The 26,489-nt window shown below is 39.9% G+C and overlaps 1 protein-coding gene across 1 annotated transcript in view; it reads right to left on the reverse strand.

The window, feature by feature from the left end:
• Positions 1-632: 632 nt before the first annotated feature.
• The window catches only part of LOC127003894 (protein TEX261-like), a 61,097-nt gene continuing 35,240 nt past the window's right edge, over positions 633-26,489 (reverse strand). The window contains exons 5-6 of the mRNA XM_050871002.1: positions 22,108-22,222; positions 633-8,556 (exon numbers count right to left, since the gene is read on the reverse strand). Of these exons, the coding sequence (XP_050726959.1) occupies positions 8,438-8,556; positions 22,108-22,222 (234 nt within the window). The 3' untranslated portion in view covers positions 633-8,437. The remainder of the gene's footprint in view (positions 8,557-22,107; positions 22,223-26,489) is intronic.

Genomic DNA, 26,489 nt, shown 5'->3' on the forward strand with positions numbered 1-26,489 from the left:
TCCTAATCAGAATGATACATGAGGATACCTCTATTATGGAGAAAATGTTTGAGTTTATTCTGGCAAGTACTGAGGATTGTTATATATGTAGCTTACAAGTGTCAGAAGGAGTACGCTATGGCAGGGTCGGAGCACAATGTGTTGCCTTTAGAGACTTATCAACTTTCAAGGTATTTGGGGGAAATAAAAGTGTTTCTTGATGACTGTGGGCAAATTTCATCAGTTCCCACACGTCACAATATCCTTACATCTTTGGAGGAATGGAATAAGGCATTACATGCATCTAGAAAATCTTACCGCAGATCCACATAGAAATATCACCAGTACCAGCTTCGTCCTTGTATTTCCATTGATTATTAAGAAGAGGATAACAAAACAACAATACAAAATAGAGTACCTATAGTACTTATTTAATTAATTATAATAGAACCAGAATTTTCAGGACTACTAACCCAACTGCCTAAAATAAATAATATATAATCCTCATATTACATTTCTCTAATAACAACCTGGTGGTTTAGTGGAACAGCCAATGCAACACAACATAGATTTGCTGCATCTCATTATATTATAACTTGGCTATGTGGAACAAGATGGACACCATCTAGTTCTTATAAAGATTTGTTATCAAATTTTTTTTTTTTTTTTTTTTTTAATGATAGTATTCAGGTTTTCCTGTACTATCATAAAACTTTCCACCCTATACTGACATTATTACAAAATCTTATGAAACAGCTCATAGTTGTCATTTCCGCTGCTGGAGTAAAACTAAGGAAACTCATACAACCTGTAGTCCCTGTTATACTGTATGTCATGTCACAGAAATCATCTATACTTGTAAAGAAATGCATAGTTGGTTAAGAAGGCAATTTGTCTCCTAATAACTACAGTTTGTAGAGTTGGTTATGCTCTCTATCAACCCTAGCTGAGCTAAAAATGGCTGCTAATTGCAATTAGTACAAATGATAAACTTTTACATGTTGAATTATTATAATAAAATGGATGTTGAATGAAAATTCTAAGTAAGATGAGGCAAACAAAGAATGAAAAATTTATAATGGTCCATGATCCAGTTTCAATGTTAGGGTGCAAAAAATAAATAAATAAATATTGAGAATTTCCAGATGCTTTCATATTAATCGTTAAATTATGCAATAAGGAACAAAAATCCCAAACAAAAATGTTTCTCCCCATGACTAGCTAAAAACTCACACTTCAAATACTTGATTCCTTTTATAATGTTGACTGTCATGGATGCTGCTACTGTCAGTCCACAAAGTGCAAGCTTTGCCCCCATGAAAATATGTGAGGCTATATGCAAGAAACAAGAAACCAGGCCTGCACATCCTGTGAAGAGCCCTAAAGAAATTACCATTGGAGAGAGAGAGAAACTCACACTCTTGGATATCCATAGTTTCTGAAGCAAAAGGGCACTTATTATGCAGTCACAGTATGGTAAATACCTAATAATCAAGAAATGAAAAGTAAGAGGGACAAGTAAAAAAATTTCAGCATAAAAGTAGTTTGCACAGAATAAATTCATAATTTCAATTCAACTCAACTTGATGAATCAACCTGGTGCACAGAAATCAGTATGTGTACGACACTGGCCTCGGATACTTTGGGGACATGGTTCAGCAGGAGGCTAAGCATGGTGTCATGAGTTTCAGCAGGATAATTCTGTTCTTTAACTGTGACTGCTGATGACTGATATCATGACTGAAGGGAAACTATTTCTGACCAAAGATTTACCATGACACATTACATATTATGCACCTCATAGCTATTGTCTTTCTTTAAGTTATGTGCTTAGAAAAATATTTGGGTGAGAACCAGTGCATCTTTTGTAAAGAAAAACATTTCACTCTTCTGATTGTTCAAATCACTCCTCTTGATACATCCCCATTTCTTTTGAATATTTTATCTTTAACCTAACAACTTTTTTCCAACACATTTAGGTAAAGTTGGGACATATGCTATAGCTGTGTGTAGCAGTCATGCTCATCTCTGTCCCATTGGCCTTTTGAGTCTGTGGTGGAGGGGAACCCTTTAACCCAACACAGGCTAGTGTAACATCTAGGTTACCACAGTTTACCTTCCCCAGGTTTCCCCAGGTACCCATTTATTGACCATTGGTTGAAAGAAAGGATGAACAGCTGGGTAGGCTGCAAGCCGACTGCTCAGGCCAGAATTTAAACCCAGGCCTGCAGATTCATGCTCAGGGAGCTAACCACTGAAGTAACTCAGTTTTTTCATTAATAATTTTCTAATGATCTTAAAAGAAACAATGTTCTAATATAACATATTTCATACTTTTGGAATCAGGTAGCTTTTTCATCATAAAAAAATAATAAAAAAAGTACCAGGGCTTTTTAAAACTTACTTTCTGCATTTGCAGGCTTTCTTGGTCTGATTTTTCATGATTCTTGGAGCAGAAAACTGTACAGCATAACACATGATTAGATACTTTTGTCATCACATTAAAAGAACAAATATCTGACTTGACTTTTCAATTTCATCAATGATATATTTTTACTTCAGAGAAACAATAAAGCATTAAAATTTATGCTAATAATATAATTATTTAATAACTGGTCTTGCACAGTTCATTTTGGAGGACAGAAGCAGACCCTCAAATTTTAGGGGTAAGGAGGGAGTAATGCTTTAATTGATATGTCAGGTTTGTCACTTGCCAGTGTCCAAGCTCTCATTACTGCCAGTTGTACTTGCTAGAGACCAAGGTCACAATCCTTCATTTGCCTTTCCTGTTGTCAGCTAGGAGAACAGGGATACAATATGGAGGGACATACTCCCTAAGGGTATGTGTGTGCTTCAAGATATGAACCATGTACCTCTCAGTAATAGTCTACCTACACTATAAGCAATACTTCAAGGGCACCCAAAGCAAAGAATGAATAATATCCCCACAAAATAAGTTTGTAATAAAAAAAAAAAGCTATGATATAGTAAAACCCCAACTATCTGGCCCCGGGTGTATGGAAACTCCAAGTATCCAGCAAATCTGACTGGTCAAAGACTGAAAAAACTAAGAAAAATCATTGAAAAATGAATATCTGCCCAGTGAAAGATGTAGGATGCCTGTGCCAAACTTCACTTCCAGCACTTCCTGAGTAGGGCTGCCCTGCTTACTGTTGAGCCATTAGCCATATAGCAATGTGCAGCGTTGCCGGTGGTCCATTAGTAGGCGTGGGATTGCCTTCATGATGGCAGTGATGGCTGGGCGCCCGAGTCGAGACCAAGACAGAGTCGTGCTGAGTCATTACTCAGGGGGATGCACAGTAAGCTGGAGATTTTAAACGAAAGTCACCATAGTTAATGAGTGTAGCCAGAGTCACCTCTGCTGCATCTTCCTTTGTATGAATGTTTCATTCAACCATGATTGCTTTTTTCAGTAAAGGGTTGCCTATAAGAGCTGCTAAGGGAATACAGTATTGTGAAGAGTTGTTTGTGGGACACCATCTTGTGCTCAGATGATCCACTGTTCTGATGGACACACCATCCCACCTGTGGGAGTTGTATGGCAGATGGATTAACTGCATGCAGGGCTGTCTTGTGCCCGATTGCAACAGAGGTGATACTGGTCACACCCATTAATAATGATGTTTCCTTTATTTACAATGTGTGGGGCTTGGGCTTAGTTTTGGTTTAGGTGTTTGGCTAACATTGTCCTTTTGGCAAAACTTGTTAGGTCCATTGTCATTGATATTACAAAGGCAATTTCACACTCGCTACTGAACTACTGGTAACGCTGCACAACTTGCATGGCTGAAGGGTCAAGCAGCGTCCAGTAAGAACAAACATACTTATGGTCAGGAGATGCATTTCCGAGTGAATAGTACCTGTGTTATTTCAATGAAATTTCATAAGGAATTATTGGAATGTACTCCAAGTATCCAGAATTTCCACTTACCCGGCACCTCTGAATCCCTGCAGCTGCCGGTTACTAGGGGTTTTACTGTATAATGACCACATGACTATGACAACAGGTGTGTTTGGTAACAGAATGGATGCTTTAGCAAAACTTGGGATTTGAAGTTTCTCAGTTTTGGCAACTACTTAGTTGTTTAATGAATCATACCAAACGAACTTGTTACCTTACAGCAGCTTTTTAAAAAATAAATAAAATTGTTGTACACAACTATATTTGAAAGACCATAATCCAGACTATCTGGATTTTGAAAGAATGAAAGAAGTTTGTGAATAAGTGAATGCATGAATTTATGACAATGAATGTGAAAGGAGTATAGAAGTTTCAATGTATGAAAGGAGCTGCAAATTTTAATTTATTCTAAATTGTCTCAATAAATGTGTTTGTGAGTGTGTCATTCACTACAGTCAGATCAGGCACTGAACTTGTGATTGCCAGCCAGTACACAACCCGAATGATACCCGATAACCATTCAGTGCTGGGTGGGAGGGAGGTATGAAGTAAAGGAGACTGAGCCTACCCATCTGTCTCCACTCTGCCCAGAAATCAAATCCAGGACCTCTTGGTTGTGAGGCAGGCGTATTAATTATTGCCCTACTGGTGTGTGTGTGTGTGTGTGTGTGTGTGTGTGTGTGTGTGTGTGTGTATTTGCATTTACCTAGTTGTATTTACCTAGTTGTGACATACGGGAAAAGAGCTACGCTCACGCTGTCCCGTCTGTGTGTGTGTGTGTGTGTGTGTGTGTGTGTGTTGTGTATTTACCTAGTTGAATTTACCTAGTTGTGATATACAGGAAAAGAGCTACGCTCACGCTGTCCTGTCTCCAAATCCACTCTTATCCAACTTTTCCTTAAAATCATGAATGTGTCTTGCACAAACCACCACCTCCTCCAGCCTATTCCATAGCTCAAGGCTTCTGTTTGGGAAGCTAAATTTTTTCACATCTCTCCGACCACATGGTTGCCATCAACTTCTTTCCATGTCCTCTCGTTTCTCTCTCGTTCCACACACACAGGTCCTCTCTGTCCAAATGCTCCACTTTGCTTGCAACCGTGTACACTGCTATCATGTCTCCTCTTTCTCTTCTCTCTAGGGTTGTGAGCCCCATGCTATTGAGTCTCTCCTCATAAGTCCGATCTCTAAGTTACGGTACCATCTTTGTTGCCACTCTCTGCACTCTTTCCAGCTTCCTTATGTTCTTCTTTTTGTGAGGAGACCAGACCACTGCTGCATACTCCAACCTTGGCCTTATCATTGTAACTATAGCCGCGTTTTTGCCGTCAACATTTGCTGAAGTGATGCCACGAATACGTCACAAGTTGATCCCGTGTTGCTTCAAACCGTTTTGGCAGTCAACTTCTGGTCAACATTTTTTGAGAAAATGTTGCTCCAGGACCAACCTGGAAAGATTCCATGTTGAGACAATGTTGAGAGGCACCACCATCGCAACTAGTGATGTCAGATAAACAAAGATGCTTCCCAGGAGGCAACAGGGCGCATTCTGGCGAGGTCCCTGATGTTAGCCAACCCCATACCACGGCGAAAATGCGGCTTATTATTTTCTTCATCATCTTCTCATCCAAGTACTACACAAATACCGTCCTTATGTTCCTCAGCAAATTCAGAGTTTGTCCTGTTATCCTGTTGATGTGTTTGTCCGGTGACATGTTCTCTGAGACAGTCACTCCCAAATCTTTTTCCTCCACTCCTTCTCATATTATCTCACTTCGCATCTTATAATCATATTCACATCTTCTACCACTCCAACCAAACTCTATTTTTTTACATTTCCCAAGGTTGAATTCCATCTGCCATGTACCACTCCACTCCCATATTTTGTCCAGGTCCCTCTGCAATGCCTCACAGTCTTTCACATCATTGACTCATCTCAATAGCTTTGCATAATCTGCAAACAAACTCACATAGCTGGTCACTCCTTCCACCATATCATTTATATAAACAGCAAACATTATTGGTGCCAGCACCAAACCTTGTGGGACCCCACTCCTCACTGGGCACCAGTGGGAAACCTTGTCCTTGATTATTGTCCTCATTTTTCTGTTAGTTAGGAAGTCCTCCAGCCACTTAATAAGTCTATCACCCACTCCACCCCTATTTTTAATTTTCCAAATTAGTCTTCTGTGCGGTACTTTGTCGAATGCCTTTTTCAAATCCAGGTACACTCCATCCCTCCAGCCTTCTCTCTCTTGTATTAAATCTGTCACCCTTGAGTAATAACATAAGTTGGTGACAAGATCTCCCTCTCCTGAATCCAAACTGGCAATCCGAGATAATTCTCTCCATTTCTAAAAAAAATCCAATCACCTGTTTTTAACCAGCCTCTCGCATATCTTTGCAATCACATTAGGGAGTGATACCGGTCTGTAATTAATGGGTCCTCTTTCTTTCCTCCGTTAAAAATTGGTACTATGTTTGCTCTCCTCCAATTTTGTGGTACCTTTCCTTCACTCAGGGAGGCACTCATTATGGAGTGTAGTTTCTCTGCAAGTTGCTCACTACATTCTTTCAGGATCCACCCTGATACTTCATCCGGCCCTGTCACTTTTCTTACATCCAGACTGTTCAAGCTTTCTTTGACCTCCTGCATCGTTAACTGTATCTCCTGCATAACCCTTCCTCTTTCCTGGCCCGGTGGTTGTATGAATTCGTCTTCCTTTGTGAAAACTCTATTAAAGCTATTGTTCACCACTTCTGCCATCTCTGCTGGGTCTTCATATGTAGTTCCATCCATTTTCAGTTTATCGATTGCTTCTCTATTCTTTAATTTGCCGTTCACATGTCTATAAAATAATTTAGGTTGGTCTTTGCATTTGTCGATTATATCTTTTTCATGTTTCCATTTTTCTTCTCTTCTAATCTTTGTATATTCATTCCTTGCTTGTTTGAAATTGTTCCACGCGTTAATTCTTCCTCGTCTCCTCCATCCCTTCCAGGCTTCCTCCTTTCTTTTTCAAGCCACCTCACATCTTTTATTAAAACACTCCTTTTTACCAACATCCTTTTTGGTTACCTTAGGGACATATCTATTCTCAGCTTCTTTGTACAGCTTTAAAAACTCCTCCCACTTGTCTTGTGTACTTTTGGCTTTGTACAGCCCACTCCAATTTGCATTCTCAAAAAAAGTTCTCATATTAACAAAGTCTGCCTTAGAGTAGTTATTTCTCCCTATTTTGTGATCCTCTTTTCGGTCAATCGTTCTCTTTTCTTTTACTTCAAATTCCACAATCGCATGGTCACTCTTTGCTACTGGGCAATCAATTTTAATATTTTATATTACTTCCGGTTCCTTGCTAAAAACCAAGTGTGTGTGTGTGTGTGTGTGTTTATAAAATGCTAACTGTGTGTGTCTGAAAAATTCCATTGCACTATTTTGAAGATAATTTCCAAAAATTTTTTTTTTCATTTTCACACACTATAGGCACAACGCCCAAGTCTAAGGAGTGCATTATTGTACTCTGGCAACCTGCTGTCACATGCAGTGTCTGATTTCGTGGATAACATATGATAGCCAACACATAGGAAACAGTTGTCAGTATCAGTAATATGTAGGCAGCAATGACGAATACTGTCAATTGTAGTTGATTTTGAATTTTCAATTAATACTAATGTCGCAGAAAGTTGTTTTATTATACTCTTCTCTGAGGATGGTATTGCCTATTTGGTGGTAGTGGTTATTTAATAATCATAATCAGAGACCTCATAAATTAACAAAACAGCTGTCTGTGACATTATTAATAATGTGAAACTCAAAATCAACTATAAATGACAGTATTCATCACTGCTCCCTGCATACTATTGATATCTATGCGTACGCTACCATATATATCCACAAAATTGGACATGTAGTGCGACAGCAGGTTACCAGAGCACAATAATGCACACCTTAGACTTTGGAGCTGCAACCATAGAGTGGTAAACATCATATTATCCTCTTCACTTGCTTCTGTGCTTCAACTTCCTTGGGAAGTAGTATAACAAGAAAACAAGTTTTTTCCATCTGTAGCTTGTAGCACCAACCTGCTGGACAATTCTTAAGCATAGTCTGATTTGTTTCACAAATCATTTGAAAAAAGTGCCAGAAATTACCACTAGGATACTCTCCAGTATAATGTATATTGTACTTTTATAAAAAAAAAAAAAAAAAAAAAAATGATGTGCACTTTATACATATTCACAGTTCATTTAATTTGATATGAAATGAGTCTGAGTCATACCTATTACACAGTATAATTCATGAGGTCAAGAAATTTTAAGGGAAAAATCTGATTAGCTACTTTCTCAAACTGTTTAAAACAATATCAACTTGCAAACTATTGTGCAAGTTTTCAGATTTAACTATTGAAAAAAATAAAAGCATGCACACTGCTTGTAAAAAGGATGTAGATACAGAGTTAATCAATAGTGGTTCATACATAAACTGAAAATACTTAGTGTATTTATTTAATTTACAAATTAGAAAAAAAAAGTTTAGAAAGCCTTTTTCCCGCGCTGTGGAAAAAATTCTTCTTTGAGGTAATTGAAGAATGATAAGAGTCCGTATTTCTTACCCTTCTTGTTGAAATACCCAGTAACAAAGTCATCATCATCTGAAAACACAATAATGTTTATCAGTGTGCTATATCATCTGAAAACACAATAATGTTTATCAGTGTGCTATATATTCTATTATGTTGCAAATTTAATAATGACTTATAATATTATTGTCATTTAATTTCAGACTGCATATTCTCCCTAATATCAAGGGAATACTGGAACAAACCTTTCCTGCTTTCTTTACTTGCACTTCTGATTTGTATCACATCCTCCTTCACAACCACCTATACTAATCATGAGAATTTGGCCAGGTGTTAATGCAACCAATGTTCCCCTAATATCTCTCTCCTTTTTACACCCCTGTTGCAACATTCACACTGAGGTTCATCATTCTCAAACATTTCAACTTCCTAATGTTTTTTGTCGGGCATACTGGAGAGTTGACACTTGCCAAAAAGGACATAAGACACTCCCAGTGAGGTATATATTGGCAGTAAGGGGGGGCTGTAAGCCTATCAATGACCTTTCCTGAGTCCTCACTTTCCATTTCCCTACTGTCTCATCTACACCAGAGAGTACGTAGTTCAGCATGCTGTCTAAATTCTCATGCTCTCCACACCACACTACATACATGCAACACACACACACACCAGTTCCTCAAAATTTGATAAAAATTCATCATGGCAAGTTTACATTTTTCTGCCTCAGAGTCAAAATCTCGGGGGGAAGGGGGAAACAATAAATGTCCCCAGATCGGACTCCACTCTTGGCCCTAGAACTAAGAGGTGTCTTGATAGCTCTTCAAACTTTTTCTTCATCAACTTCTGCAACATTTGCAGTCTTTGCACCAATTTCCGTTTTGTGGAATAACATCTCTCCTCTAAACCTTACTTCTGGTGAGGGGCCAGCTTGCGGGATTTGCGGCCATAACACAACGACACGGCAGCACTTCTGTATACCCGGAGCCAAACTGGACGATATTGAATCAGCTGTCGATGCAGTTTCAGTAAGTGCGAAGGAAGACACAGTGTATCTGATCCATGCGGGAACTAACGACGTTCAGTCAACTCAATCTCAAGACCTGCTGTCAAAATACCGTCGTCATTCGGAAATACAAGACAAAGTCCCCTCACATCATCGTCTCTGGGATTCTACCGAGTCAATACATTCGCTGGATTTAACGGTAAAGTGTACAGCGTCAATACTAGTCAAAAGCAGTTATGTTACGATGAAGATGTAGCATTCACAAACGCCTGGCATCACTTCAATGAGCACCCAGACCTGTTTCGTGATGACGGCCTCCACCTGAACGAGGTTGGTTCAGCGCGACTTGGAAGGCTCCTAAACGAGGCAATTGAAAGCTTTTCGAAAAGCTATTAAAAAAACTGCAGACGAGGACGGGGCAAAGGCAACCCTTGATCAACCAAACCATAGCATCGGTGCGGCTTCTAGAAACTGTGTAACCAACAACGCCTCCGACAAGCAAACTGATACAACTCGTCGCGGCCAAACAAGGAGTTACATTTCTGTTTTGTACACAAACGCACGTAGTTTATTACCCAAAAAGGACGAAATTAGGGCGTATATTGCAACAGAGAAACCAGATGTGGTAGCCATCACAGAGACTTGGGCCAAATCTGCACATCTAGTATCCAAACTGTCATTCTCTGGGTATGAAAGCTTCCACAAAAATCGAAAGCACAAGAAAGGAGGATGAGTAATTTGCTACGTAAAAAGTACGCTCCTTGCCATAAAAATAGACAAACAGGACGCAGAGAAATATGATTCCGTCTATGTGGAAATAACCGTGAATAATAAGAAACTAACACTTGCGACCGTATACAGGCCCCCCAAACACCAGGCAGCCAACGACATTGCCCTGTACGAAGAGCTTCACTCTCTAACATGAAGCAAAGAAGCAATAATAATTGGGGATTTTAATTGTGCTAACACTGACTGGGGACATTTGACTGGAGACCAAGAGGGTAACAGGCTTATAGAAATGGTGGAGGATTCGTTCCTCACTCAAGCTGTAACTCAACCGACAAGAGAAAACAATCTGCTGGATCTGGTATTAGTAAGTGACCCCGACCTCATTCGCAACTGTGAAGTTGGTGAGAAAATTAATGGTTGCGATCACCACCTAATCCGTTTTAATGTCAACATAAGTCACAAATTCGTAGACAATCCGTCAGTGATACCAGACAACAAATAAAGCAAATTTCAACTTAGCCCATGAGCTGCTTCCCCCTACGACCTGGGACCAACTTAACCTCACTGACAATACAATTGACAATGCGTGGAACGCCTTCAAAGATAAGCTTTTGGGGGTAGAAAAGGCTACAGTGCCTACGAAATCCAGGCGAGTAAATGGTGCCGTAGATCCACCGTGGATGACCAGGGAAATAAAAAGGGCAATAAACTTAAAAAAAAAGGAATTATAACTTAATGAAAGCGAATGACACGGCCGAAGCCCGTACACAGTACCACAACAGCCTCAGAGCTTGTCGCACCCTTATTCGGAGTAGTAAGCACAACTATGAAAAACAAATAGCGCACGACATCAAGACCAACTCCAAAAAATTCTTCACATACATCAGATCGAAAAAGAAAGTAAAATCCAATATTGGTCCCCTGACGGACGAGACCAGATCTGTAACTCAGGATAGTAAACAAATGGCCAGAATCCTCAACAGTAACTTCGCATCCGTATTCACAGTCGAGGACATCGAAACCATTCCTGAGGGTGCCGACTTGCCGAGGGGGATCACGCCCCTGAAAACTGAATCAATATGCGACCAAGAAGTGAAAAAGTACTTGGACAAACTCGACATGAACCAGTCAACGGGACCCGACAGTTTGTCCCCGCGGTTATTAAAAGAGCTTAAACAGCAAATAATTCAGCCACTCACTAACATATTTATCCGGTCAGTACAACTGAACAAGGTCCCAGAAGACTGGAAAATGGCGAACGTAACACTGATTTTCAAAAAAGGGGACCAAGCGTTGCATTAAACTATAGGCCCATAAGTTTGATGTTAGTGGCAGGAAAAATACTCAAGAAGATTATTAGAGACAAACTTGTTAAGTATTTAGAAGACAATAATATAATCTCCGACACTCAGCATGGCTTCAGAAACAAGTGCTCCTGCCTAACGAATTTATTAGACTTCTTCCAATATATATATATATATATATATATATATATATATATATATATATATATATATATATATATATATATATATATATATATATATATATATATATATATATATATATATATATATATATATATATATATATATATATATATATATATATATATATATATATATATATATATATATATATATATATATATATATATATATATATATATATATATATATATATATATATATATATATATATATATATATATATATATATATATATATATATATATATATATATATATATATCTATATATATATATATATATATATATATATATAGATATATAAAAACATCTCCTCCAACTTCACTTCTTCATCTTTCCCTCCACTCCTCAGTCCTGACAGCAACACTGCCGTCTCATCTATCTCTAAGGCTGAACTTCTCTCTCAAACTTTTCTAAAAACTCCACTCTGGACGATTCTGGGCATATTCCTCCTACTCATCCACCCTCTGACTCTGTTATGCCTGTTATTATGATTCTTAAGAATGATGTTTTCTATGCCTTCTCTGGCCTCAACCCTCAGAAGGCTTATGGGCCTGATCTCCTATTGTCCTTAAAAACTGTGCTTCCGTGCTGACACACTGCCTGCTCAAACTCTTTCGCCTCTGCCTGTCAACATCTACCTTTCCTTCTTGCTGGAAGTACGCCTTCATACAGCTTGTGTCTAAGAAAGGTGAGCGTTATAATCCCTCAAACTACCGTCCTATACTTTTTTCTCTATCTAATGCTTTTGAATCAATCCTTAACCAGAAGATTCAAAAGCACCTTTCCACTGACCTTCTATCTGATTGCCAGTATGGGTTCCGCAAAGGCGTTCTACTGGTGATCTCCTAACCTTCTTAACTGACTCTTGGTCATCCTCTCTTAGCCGTTTCGGTGAAACTTTTGCTATTGCGCTGGACATATCAAAAGCTTTGATAGGGTCTGGCACAAATCTTTGCTTTCTAAACTACCCTCCTACGGTTTCTATCCTTCTCTCTGTACCTTTATCTCCAGTTTCCTTTCTGACCGTTCTATTTCTGCCGTGGTAGACGGTCACTGTTCTTCCCCTAAATCTATTAACAGTGGTGTCCCACAGGGTTCTGTCCTATCTCACACTCTTTTTCTGTTGTTCATTGATGATCTTCTTTCCAAAACGAACTGTCCTATCCATTCCTACGCCGATGATTCCACTCTGCATTATTCAACTTCTTTTAATAGAAGACCCACCCTTCAGGAACTTAACGACTCAAGGCTGGAGGCTGCAGAACGCTTAGCCTCAGACCTTACTATTATTTCCGATTGGGGCAAGAAGAACCTGGTGTCCTTCAACGCCTCAAAAACAGTTTTCCACCTATCCACTCGACACAATCTTCCAAACAACTATCCCTATTCTTTGACAACACCCAGCTATCACCTTCCTCAACACTAAACATCCTCGGTCTATCCTTAACTCAAAATCTCAACTGGAAACTTCATATCTCATCTCTTACTAAATCAGCTTCCTCGAGGCTGGGCGTTCTGTACCGTCTCCGCCAGTTCTTCTCCCCTGCACAGTTGCTGTCCATATACAGGGGCCTTGTCCGCCCTCGTATGGAGTATGCATCTCATGTGTGGGGGGGCTCCACTCACACAGCTCTTCTGGACAGAGTGGAGGCAAAGGCTCTTCGTCTCATCAGCTCTCCTCCTCATACTGATAGTCTTCTACCTCTTAAATGTTGCCTCTCTTTCTATCTTCTATCGATATTTCCACGCTGACTGCTCTTCTGAACTTGCTAACTGCATGCCTCCCCCCCTCCCGGGGCCCCGCTGCACTCGACTTTCTACTCATGCTCATCCCTATACTGTCCAAACCCCTTATGCAAGAGTTAACCAGCATCTTCACTCTTTCATCCCTCACGCTGGTAAACTCTGGAACAATCTTCCTTCATCTGTATTTCCTCCTGCCTACTTGAACTCTTTCAAGATGAGGGTATCAGGACACCTCTCCTCCCGAAACTGACCTATCTTTCGCCACCTCTTTGGATTCTTTTAGGAGCAGCGAGTAGCGGCTTTTTTTATTAATGTTTACTTTTTGTGCCCTTGAGCTGTCTCCCTTATAAAAAAAAAAAAAAAAAAAATATATATATATATATATATATATATATATATATATATATATATATATATATATATATATATATATATATATATATATACATATGTACATATATATATATATATATATATATATATATATATATATATATATATATATATATATATATATATATATATATATATATATATATATATATATATATATATATATATATATATATATATATATATATATATATATATATATATATATATATATATATATATATATATATATATATATATATATATATATATATATATATATATATATATATATATATATATATATATATATATATATATATATATATATATATATATATATATATATATATATATATATATATATATATATATATATATATATATATATATATATAAGAACTGGGATGACCACATCCCCAGTGATATTATATACCTTGATTTTCAGAAAGCCTTCGACAAGGTACCGTACAAGCGACTCCTTAAGAAACTGCAACCAATGGGCATTGGAGCCAATCTGACCGCGTGGATAAGAGATTGGCTCACCGGCAGAAAACAACGAGTACTTCTCAATGGACAGCCTTCCGATTGGCTTCCAGTCACTAGCGGAATGCCTCAGGGGTCAGTGCTTATCATATATATCAACGACCTAAAATCAGGACTGAAATCCACAATATCAAAATTTGCTGATGACACCAAGGTGGGTGGAAAGGCCGACTGCGAAATCATCCAGAAAGACCTCAATCACATTATCAAATGGTCGGAAAAAGGGCAAATGTCCTTTAACCCCTTCAACACGAGGACGCGTATACTGCGTCCTTGCATGCCCCGTACCATATCCGAGGACGTGCATACTGCGTCCTGGCTCACTGTAGCCAATATACGAGTTATTTTATCTCTGTATTTATGCTTACATCTCAAAATTATTAATTAATTTATATTACTTTATGTGCACCATTTAATTCTGCATGTTTTCATATATAATACATGATGATTATGTTGAGTTTATGGCTGAAAACTTGTTATATTCAATAGCGACATTTGAAATTTAGTGTGCGCAGCGATCATGGATACGGCGCGGGGCGCTGTTTTGGCCTGACTGTAGTGAGTTTCTTTATGTGCACCATTTAATTCTGCATGTTTTCATATATAATATATGATGATTATGTTGAGTTTATGGGTGAAAACTTGTTATATTCAATAGCGACATTTGAATTTTGGCGCACGCGGCGATCTCGGATACGGCGCAGGGTGCTGTTTTGGCCCGGCCATAGTGAAGGGGTCAACCCTTTCAATTCGTGAAGCAGACGTCGGCGTCACAGTATGGAAAGGGTCATGAGGAAATGGAAAATGATTAATCCTCTTCTAAACCTCTTAATCCTCTTCTAAACCTCTCAAGAGGAAATGGAAAAGAATTAAGAAGTTTAGAAGAGGATTAATCCTCTTCCACTTCCTCTTAACCCTTTCCATACTGTGACGCTGACGTCTGCGTCACCGTATTGAAAGAGTTAATGTTGACAAATGCAAAGTCATGCACATTGGTCCAGAAATAGTAACCACACATACATCATCAATGGGAAACCTCTGCAGGCAATACAAGAGGAAAATGATCTTGGGGTCACTATCAGCAGTGATCTGAAACATGCGAATCACTGTAAAAAAGCATATAACAAAGCCAACACTATGCTTGGGTTCATAGCGAGGAACTTCGAGTGTAAAGCGGCAGACGTGATGCTATCCTTGTATAATTCCTTGAGTATGTAGTACAGTTTTGGTCTCCTAATTACAGAAAGGACATTGATTTATTGGAAAGCAATCAACGATGCGCCACGAAGATGATTCCAACCTTAAGAGCTCAACCGTACAAAGAACGACTCAAGCAACTCAATCTCTTTACATTGGAGAAAAGACGCCTAAGAGGGGATATGATTTAAGACCTGAAAAAGTTCAATAACGTCGATTACTCCAAATTTTTTTAACTGCAACCCAACCCAAGAACTAGATATAACGGTTTACCCATTCAGTCGAGTCGATGTAACACAGACATTGGAAGGAGTTTCTTTTCAAACCAAGTCATCCGCCACTGGAACAATCTTCCCTCAGAAGTAGTAAATGCGAATACCATCAACTCCTTCAAATATCAAATCGACCGTCATTTCGTTGCGTCAGGAGTAAACTGAATATCGAGGTGCTTTCATCTGCTCCTCAAGCTCCAAGTGGCTGTCGAGCAGATTAAATCACCAAAGTGGGCAATCTCGTAATAAGCCAATAAGCTTTCTGTTGCCTACATTTCCATGTTTCTTTTCCTCACTGAAACACAGGTTTTTGAGGCTACTGGCAGTAAGTGAATGGTGAGTGAGTGACAGTGGGAGTGGATGAGCGTCGTGTGTGTGCTCTTGAAACTGCTGATTCAACAATGGCGAGCAGCAGGAGCAGGATTCTGAGAGATGTGTGTTGCATCTGTGAAGACTTTTCAGGCGATAAGTGGATTGCATGCTGTTTGTGCCCTAAGTGGTGTCATGTGAAGTGTGCTCATCTGACAGGGGTCAAGTAGGATAATATATCCAAAATAAACTGGGTGTGTTCGCCATGCTTACACAAGGCATCTTTAGCAACCAACAATGTGGAAAAATTGGATGAATTTAAGCAAGAATTACCTAAAGAAACATTAGCTGTGAAAGATGAAGTTGAAACTCGGGCACTCAGTGTGAAAGAGAAGTTGGGTGAGGTGGCAGATGTGCTTTGCGCTGACAAGACAGAGTCGGCTGGCGCCAGCTGGGCTGACATAGCAATGTGGAGGAGGAAGAAGCATCTCCTTGTCGTCAAGGCCTCTGATCGAGACAAAAAGGCTACTGAGATGAAAAATGAAGTTTCCCAGGCATTACACGGCTTTCAGATTATTGATTCAAGATTCACAAATGGAGGTGAGATTGTTATGAACTTTGATGATGAGAATATAAGGAATGAAGCAGCTCAGAAATTGGAAAATGTAGAGCAAGTTAGCACAAAAAGTGTGGGAAAACTAAGGCCAATGCCAATGTGCATAAGGAGGAGACTGGAGATAAGATAATTTGAGACATTGTTAAACTGGAATGAGTTCCTAAACTCGATTCCAGGAGTTGAGGGGAAAATTGAAAAGATTTTTAATAAGCCTGCTGCTGGTGGCACAATGCACTATATTTTGAAATGTGACCCATCTGTTAGAGAGTTGATTCACAAGCATCATGACAAGATAAAACTAGAATGGAGAGTGTATACTGTGAGAGACAGATACCATGCAATCATATGTTAGCATCAGGGCCGGATTTACACGTTGCAGGGCCCTGGGCCCTGAAAGTATGCGGGGCCCTGTCAGGTTCACACCCCACAAGCATTTAGTAAATCTGTCATATACTAATCATCATATTTATACAAACTCACCAACTACTCATTAGATGTAACGTAGGAAAATCAGGAAACAAAGTTTTATAATGCATGTAATAATACAGTCCTTTATTAAAGATAAGTTATTTACCCAAAGTACTACATCACAATGTGAAAGAGGGACACAGAGAAAATCAACAAAAAATTCATTGTGTTACGATTTATATCTGCAACTTTGAGTAAATTCTAAACTAACCTAAGTTAAATTGACTGCAATAAACACTTACAAAGGCTTATAGCTTCCTCCTGGCTTTGATTCTTGCAAAGTCTTTGATCACTTCACGAATACAAACACTCCTGAGAAGTTTGTGCTCAGCACTCAAAAGGGCCAAACACACCAAGCTACTTTCTCCCATGGTACTGCGCAGAGTTCTTGATTATTTATAGATTAGAAAATGATCTCTTTCCAGTGCATTCACGAACATTGGCGAATAGATACATAGAGCTATCTCCATGTTGGCGAATGCTGCAATCACATCACAGTTGTGTATGGTTGAATGCATTGTGACTTGAGTCGATTTTCCTGGCTTCCTTCTTCTAGAGCTGTCTTGAGGAATGCCTGGAAATGCACAATTTCTGAAACCAGACAAGGTTGCAGGTCGTTTGGATAGCTCCTGACCAGATTGGCTGCAGAGTCCCTGAGCTTGTCTGTCTGCATAGTCATGATGTTAGACAGCTGCTGCTGCTGCTGAAGAGTTTCATAGGATTTTAAGCGATCTCTGAGTAACAATATTAGCTGATCAAGGACGGGTATGTATGATGTCCTGAATCTCCCTGGGTGACAGCTTTGTGTCCTCTGCTATCTGCTTCATCATGATGTCGTTTCCGCCTTCGCACACGTCCTCGATCGTCTTTGTATTTATTATGACCACATTTTTGGACAGCAATCTGTTCATAGTCATCGAACCGATCCCGTTGATCTTGAACAAACTCAAACAGTGATTTGAGTAGATTTAATGCTGTGTTCAAATCAAGGCCTGGCTTCTGCAAATGCTGACTTGTTGCATTAAATCTCTTAAGGATGTTCTGCCATGTTACTAAGAGAATTACTGTCTCAAGTTTCTGCATTTCCTGCAAAAGACCAGATGCCTCACATCTAGCATCGGCATTTAGATGTTCGTCCATTGCTAGATTTTCTAGTACCACTATGTTTTGCTTGTAGCCATTGGCTATGGCTTCTACAACATCTGCTTGGGCCGACCATCGTGTGTCTGGCAAGCACTTGATAACTGGTAAGCATTGCAGCGCATCTCGATGTTTACGCCAACGATATGTTGACTTGACCAGATAAACATAGATGTTGAATCGTACCAAACATAGTCACTGCAGCTGTGCAACATTCAGCAGCACACATCCCAACAAGATTCAGTGAATGAGCCATGGAAGGAACAAGCTCTGCAAATTCACAATGACGTTTTATGTGTGCCTGGGTGCCATTGTATTTTGCAGACATGTTGCTTGCATTATCATACGACTGACCGTGACAGTCACAGATGGGAATATTGTGTTTCTGCAAAAAATTCAGTACTACTTCTGCAATTTCCTTTCTAGTGCAATTCAGTAAGGGTACAAACATCAAAAAACGCTCTACTGGTCCCTCTGGCAACATGTAGCGAATGGTTCGGCATAGCTGGTCCATATGAGACACGTCTGGAGTGGAATCCACAGATATGGAGTAATATTTGGCATTTTTTAACTTCTGCTACAATGGTAGACATAACATTTTCACCCAACACATCGATCAGTTCATTACATACTGTTGAGGAGAGGTAGTTTATATTACCATTTCCCAGGTTGGCATGTTTCTGTAAATGTGCCGAAAGAAAAAGTTGTACTTGCTAATAAGCTCAAATGTTTTATGTGACTCAAGTCAGGGATTCTATTGATATGGCACGAAAGGATGGCAGTGGTATCCTTGAATTAAACGGAAAAGTGCTTATATTATTGTAATGGAGTTGGCGCGGGGCCCCTCAATGCGCGGGGCCCCTAAATGCGCGGGGCCCTATGGGCCCTGCCCTAAATCCAGCCCTGGTTATCATTGTCAAAGATATGGCCATCTTAAGGCCAACTGTACTGCCAAAAACAATGGAGAAGCCCCAAGATGTTACATGTGTGCTGGTGATCATAAATCAAAGGATTGCACATTGGGAGCAGCGAGTAGCGGGCTCTTTTTTTTATTATTGTTTTCTTTTTTTTTTGCGCCCATGAGCTGTCTCCTTTATTGTATATATAAAAAAAAAAAAAAAAAAAAAAAAAAAAAGGCTGAGAAGAAATGCATAAATTATGTGAGGTACAAGAAACCTGAAATCAACCATTTAGCAAATGACCAGTATTGTGTAGTTCTTCAGACTGAAATTGAGAGAATTCGTTACATAACCGATCATGGCTATTAATCAGTGTTTGAGACTCAAAGATACTTTGCGTGTTAAATGTTAAGTGAGTTGGAAATAATCGTTAGATACTATAAAAATATCAGATAAATGGAAAATGAAACAATGGATACAGTCGTCCCTCAAATAGTATGGGGGTTAGGGACCCAGGACCCCCGTACTATTCGAAAATCCATATAAAATTAGTGTCTCCCCCTAGAAACACTATGGAATCCGGGTCCTGCCTGGCTCAGCTGTTACCCACGGGCCCAAATTGCCAGTTGTGCATTTTCTGCTGCAGTCACAGTGCAGTGTTACCACGCTGGGGGGGGGGGGGGGGGGGGGGAACGAGGGGGGCAAGGCCCCCCGTTAGAGGTCAGGTTATTTAAAGTTCGGTTGGAGTAGTTTAAATATGCGTCCCTTAACTATATAATATGGAGGGTTAATGTTGTAGTTTGGAGGCGTGGAGTCAATCTCCACAATTACCGTTTCTTATCTTATTTAAAGTATGATTTAGAGAGCAATAGAAATTGTGGTTGAGAGTAAGAGAGAGTGTGAGTGTATGACATGGCTCACTCGCTTATTATGTGGAAGGAAGCGCTGCCAGGATGCCTTGCTTGCCCAGCGTGGTATAACACTACAGCAGAAAATGCATAACTAGCAACTTTGGCCGGCGAGTAGAAGCTGAGCCAGGCGGGAAACCCGGATTCCATAGGAGTGCCCACTCCTGCCTACCAATTTCTTGTTTAAGGTAAGAAAATGCCTATTTATGTGTTTATAATAGGTTAATTTATGAACAAACAGAAAAGGATGGGCTTTATCTCCACTCTTGCAGCACTCTTGGAGCACTGGCAGTTACTGTGGCAAGAATTTCTTTTACACTATGATAGATACAGCGAACACTGCTCTCATTCAAGTGGTATGCTCTCCCTGCATAGCGTAACTCATCCCGAAACGTAACTTCTCCTAAATCTGAATTCTTCTGCAAGGTGAACACTTTCTTGAATGCTTTGGGATGCTTTCAGCAGGTGTTTTGGAAGAACAGTGTTGCCACTCACACCATGGCTACTTGGTGCGACAAGCGGGAAATTTAAAAATCCTAAAAAATTCTTCCATGACAATCCGTGTAAAACCGAAACCGTACTATTGGAAACCGTACTATTTGAGGGACGACTGTATTTGTGATACTACGTATGAAAAGGAAAGATATGGAGATAAGTAAGAACCTAAATATGGCCAAGTGACTATGATGATGCCAAGTTTATTAAAAAGACATCAGTAGGTTATTCATGAAACCAATCAAGACTCACTCACTCACTATGACGTTACGAAAAAGTGCATTGAGGATTATTATTGAGGCTAACATTGTAATTGTTGATGGCCCTTGGGAGCGCTAGCTAGCAGCGGAGCAGGGCCTGAAACCTCATCAACGGTAAACGGTAATCTCTAATCTGTTCCCTCACACTATCTCTATCCTAAATTTCAATCCTGCATCACTACTATAAATAGCAATGGGCTGAGTGCTGACCCTTGATGGACACCAACTCTGATGCTAAACTCCTCTGATATTCCAGCAGGAGCCTTCACTTTACTCGTTGAGTTTTCATACAATGCCATCACCAATTTGATCAATCTCTTAGGAACCATCTGCCTTCTCAGAGCCCATGGTATCACTTTTCTTGGAACTCTGTCAAAAACCTTCTCCAAATCCACAAAAATGTGATACAACATCTTTTCTTCTCATATCTCTCCTGCAATTGCCTCATCACAAATATAGCATCAGTAGTTGACCTGCCTTGCTGGAAGCCAAACTGGATTTCCTCTATTTTAACTATATCTCTCAACCTTCTCTCCAGAATCTTCTCCCACAACTTCATTCCATGCTCTAGCAACCTCATTCCTCTGTACTTTCCACACAAAAGTGCATCTCCCTTTCCTTTTTAAATAGGGATAGTGTAACTACTCCCCACTCTGTCGGAGCCCTCTCTTCTGTCTCAACTTAGAGGAAACAGTAAGAAATTGAGGAAAGGGACTTTTTTGAAAGACAAAGAAGTACATTTTTCAATACAGGAGTGTGGATACATGGAATGGATTAAACAGACATTGTTGAAGCGGGCAGTGTCCATATAACAAAGGAAAAGTTAGACAAATATAGATTAGGAAACAGGACTGTCTGAGCTTGAGCTCAGGCACAGTATGCTACAAATAGGTAAACACACACACACACACACACATACACACACATTAAGAGTCCTTGAGATTCATACTTATCTCACAGATTCTTGAAACTTATTTAGTGTGCTTGGGTGAATAGTGAGCAACACCATTATGGAACATGGTGCTCTAAAAAGAAGCAGAAATAGCTTCAGTAAGGAGAGGACACCAAGCTTCACTAACGGATACTGAATAATGGTCAAGAAGTTGAATTATATTGCTGCAAGGAAGCTATTACAACACAGTTATATCTACAGTCAATTAACAAGACTTACTTGAGAGGAAAGGTCTGCTTTCTGCATGTGTGGGTAATACATTTTCATTAGCAGACAGAGAGATGAAGAACATAAATGGGATCAGCCAGACACACATGGTAAAATATCCCAGGACCTGAAATTATTAAAGAACAGATTACTAGAATTGTGAAAAGGAAAATTTGAAAAAAAATATTTGCATTTACCAGCTTTTCTTTGATTTATAAATATTAAATTACCTTTTGATAAACTTGGCTTCAGTGTCAATACTCATCAGTGAACATCTAGTTGTATACCTTTGTTTAACTTATAACTCGGAGTCCCCGCCTGGGGGTGGGAACACAAATTCCCCCAGGGAGGACTCCCCTTCTGGCTGCTGACTTGAGAGGTGTCTTGATAACTCCTCGAACCTCTTTCTTATCAATTTTTGCAACATTCACGGTCTTTGTTCTAATTTTCATTCTGTGGAGCACCATCTCTCCTCCTCTAAACCTCACCTTCTCTTCCTTACCGAAACACAGGTTTCTGAGGCTACTGACAGCAATCTCTACTCTGTTCCCTCCTACTATCTCTATCCTAAATTTCAATCCAAAGCTAAATGTTGCGCCTACGTGCACAACGACATCACTTGCTCTCGTGCCCACGACCTTGACTCTTCTGAATTTTCCACCATCTGGCTAAGACTTCATTGTCATTCTATTACTAAATAAATCTGTGCTGTTTATCTCTCACCTAACTCTACTAACTATGTAAAATTCTCTGACTATTTGAACTCTAAAGTGGAGCACATCTTGACTCACTCTCCCTTCGCTGAAATCTCCATCATAGGAGATTTCAATGTTCACCACCAGCTTTGGCTTTCATCCTCTCTCAGTGACCAGCCTGGTGAACAAGCCTACAACTTTGCTCTCCTCAATGATCTAGAGCAGTTGGTTCAGCACCCTACACGTATTCCCGACTGTCTTGGAGACAGGCCCAATATACTAGACTTCTTCCTTACCTCTAACCCTTCTGCTTACTCTGTCAAACTGTTCTCTCCGTTGGGCTCCTCCGATCACGACCTTATTTCTGTATCCTGTCCTATCGCTCCTGTACATCCTCTGGACCCACCGAAGAGACGATGCTTCTGGCATTTTGCTTCAGCTCGTTGGGACGACCTGAGGATGTACTTTTCCAATTTCCTGTGGAATGATTACTATTTCCAGGAGAGAGACCCCTCTGTGTGTGCCCAGCACATCACAGACGTGATTGTCACTGGAATGGAGGAATACATTCCATGCACTTTCACTATTCCTCATGCTAAATAGCCTTGGTTTAATCACGCTTGTTCTCATGCTGTCAAAGATAGAGAGGCAGCTCACAAAAGGTACCAGAGCCTTTGAACTCCCGCTAATCATGATCTTTAAATTTCCGCCCGGAATTGTGCCAAATCTATTCTTCGACTTACGAAAATCCCTTTCCTCAATAGTAAATGTCAACACCTAGCTTTCTCTAATTCTTCCAGAGACTTCTGGCACCTAGCCAAAAATATCTCCTCCAACTTCACTTCTTTCCCTCCTCTCCTTAACCCTGACGGTAGCACTGCCATCTCATCTATCTCTAAGGCTGAACTCTTCGCTCAAACTTTCTGTAGCAACTCCACTCTGGACGATTCTGGGCATATTCCTCCTACTCATCCCCCCTCTGACTACTTTATGCCTGTTATTAAGATTCTTAAGAATGAGGTTTTCTATGCCCTCAACTCTCAGAAGGCTTATGGGCCTGATGGAGTGCCTCCTATTGTCCTTAAAAACTGTGCCTCCGTGCTGACACCCTGCCTGGTCAAACTCTTTTGCCTCTGCATATCAACATCTACCTTTCCTTCCTGCTGGAAGTACGCCTTCATACAGCCTGTGCCTAAGAAGGGTGACCGTTCCAATCCCTCAAACTACCACCCTATAGCTTTACTTTCCTGTCTATCTTAAGCTTTTGAATGAATCCTTAACCAGAAGATTCAAATGCACCTTTCCACTTCTGACCTATCTGGTCGCCAGTATGGGTTCCGCAAGGGGCGTTCTACTGGCGATCTTCTTACTCTCTTAACTGACTCTGGGTCATCCTCTCTTAACCGTTTCGGTGAAACCTTTTCAGTTGCGCTAGACTTATCGAAAGCCTTCGATAGAGTCTGGCACAACTCTTTGCTTTCTAAACTGCCCTCTTTCAGATTCTATCCCTCTCTCTGTTCCTTTATCTCCAGTTTCCTTTCCAGCCGTTCTATTTCTGCTGTGGTAGACGGTCACTGTTCTTCCCCTAAACCTATCAACAGTTGTGTTCCACAGGGGTCTTTCCTATCACCCACTCTCTTCCTGTTATTCATCAACGATCTTCTTTCCATAACAAACTGTCCTATCCACTCATACGCTGACGATTCCACTCTGCATTATTCAACTTCTTTCAATAGAAGACCATCTCAACAGAAATTACATGATTCCAGACTGGAGGCTGCAGAACACTTAACCTCAGACCTTGCATTTATTTCTGATTGGGGTAAAAGGAACCTTGTGTCTTTAAATGCTTCAAAGACCCAATTTCTCCACCTGTCAACTCGACACAATCTTCCAAACACCTATCCCCTATTCTTCAACAACACTCAGCTGTCACCGTCTTCAACACTAAACATCCTCGGTCTATCCTTAACTCAAAATCTTAACTGGAAACTTCACATCTCCTTTCTCACTAAATCAGCTTCCTTGAGGTTGGGTGTTCTGTATCGTCTCCACCAGTTCTTCTCCCCCGCACGGTTGCTAACCATATACAGGGGCCTTGTCCGCCCTCATATGGAGTATGCATCTCACGTGTGGGGGGGCTCCACTCACACAGCTCTTCTGGACAGAGTGGAGTCTAAGGCTCTTCGTCTCATCAGCTCTCCTCCTCTTACTGATAGTCTTCTACCTCTTAAATTCTGCTGCCATGTTGCCTCTCTTTCTATCTTCTATCGATATTTTCACGCTGACTGCTCTTCTGAACTTGCTAACTGCATGCCTCCCCCCCTCCCGCGGCCTCGCCGCACACGGCTTTCTACTCAAGCTCATCCCTTTACTATCCAAATCCCTTATGCATGAGTTAACCAGCATTTTCACTCTTTCATCTGTCATGCTGGTAAACTCTGGAACAATCTTCCTTCATCTGTATTTCCTCCTGCCTACGACTTGAACTCTTTCAAGAGGAGGGTATCAGGACACCTCTCCTCCTGAAATTGACCTCTCTTTCGGCCACTCCTCTCAACTCTTTTGTGGGAGCAGTGAGTAGCAGTTTTTTTTTTCATTAGTTTCTTTTTTTTTTTCCCTTGAACTGTTTCCTTTACTGAAAAAAAAAAGTGACCATGAAATCCTGGAAGTCGAACTGGATGAAGAATTATCAAGATTACTGTAAAGAACATAAATATAAGATGAGAAATTACAACAAGGCAAAGTGTAACGAATTAAAACCTTTTTTTAGTAGTAGAAACTGGATGGCGATGAGCCCATTTAAGTGTGTGCAATGTGATTCCCATATATAAAAAGGGAAACAGAGAAGAATTACTAAATTATAGACTGGTCTCAGTCACAAGTGTTGTTTGTAAATTATGTGAAAGAATAATACAAGAAATGGGTTGACCATCTGGAAAATGAAAAAATAATAATGACAGCCAATTAGGTTTTCGACAAGGAAGATAAGTGTTACAAACTTGGTCTGTTTTCACTCGAAAGTAACTGACACTGTACAGGAGCGAGGTGGATGAGCCATTTGCGTATATTTGGATTTAAAAAAGCATTTAACAAAGTACCACATAACAGATTACTACGGAAATTGGAACATAGAGGAGTCGGGGGAAGTATAAGGAGCTAGATGAGGGATTACTTGATGAACAGAGAAATAAGAATGGTTGTGAGGGATGAAAAGTCAGAGAACAGTAATGAGTGGAGTGCCACATGGCTTGGTGTTGGCACCAATAATGTTCTTAATATACATTAATGATATGCCGGAGGAAGTGCCAAGCTATATGAGTATAATTGCAGATGATGCCAAACACCTGAGAAGGACAAAGGAAAAGAAGATTGTGAGAGGCTTCAAAACTACTTAAATGAGATACATGAATGGAGTAAGTAATGGGAAATGGAATTCAACAAAAAAATGCCATATAACGAGAATGGGAAAGAGCAAGAACAGATCCATAGCAACATATAAGATGGGTGAGATAGTAATAGATGCAGTAAACAACAAAAGGGACCTTGGAGTGATTGTTCAAGATACACTGACCCCTTGTTTAAGATACACTGACCCCTGATAAACACATAAATATTTAGACATATAATTTGTTACAAAACACTAGAATGTCATTTCATTATATGGATAAAGACATGATGAAAGAAACCATAATGGCA

This window comes from Eriocheir sinensis, chromosome 3 (genome assembly GCF_024679095.1).
Source record: "Eriocheir sinensis breed Jianghai 21 chromosome 3, ASM2467909v1, whole genome shotgun sequence".
NCBI lineage: Eukaryota > Metazoa > Arthropoda > Malacostraca > Decapoda > Varunidae > Eriocheir > Eriocheir sinensis.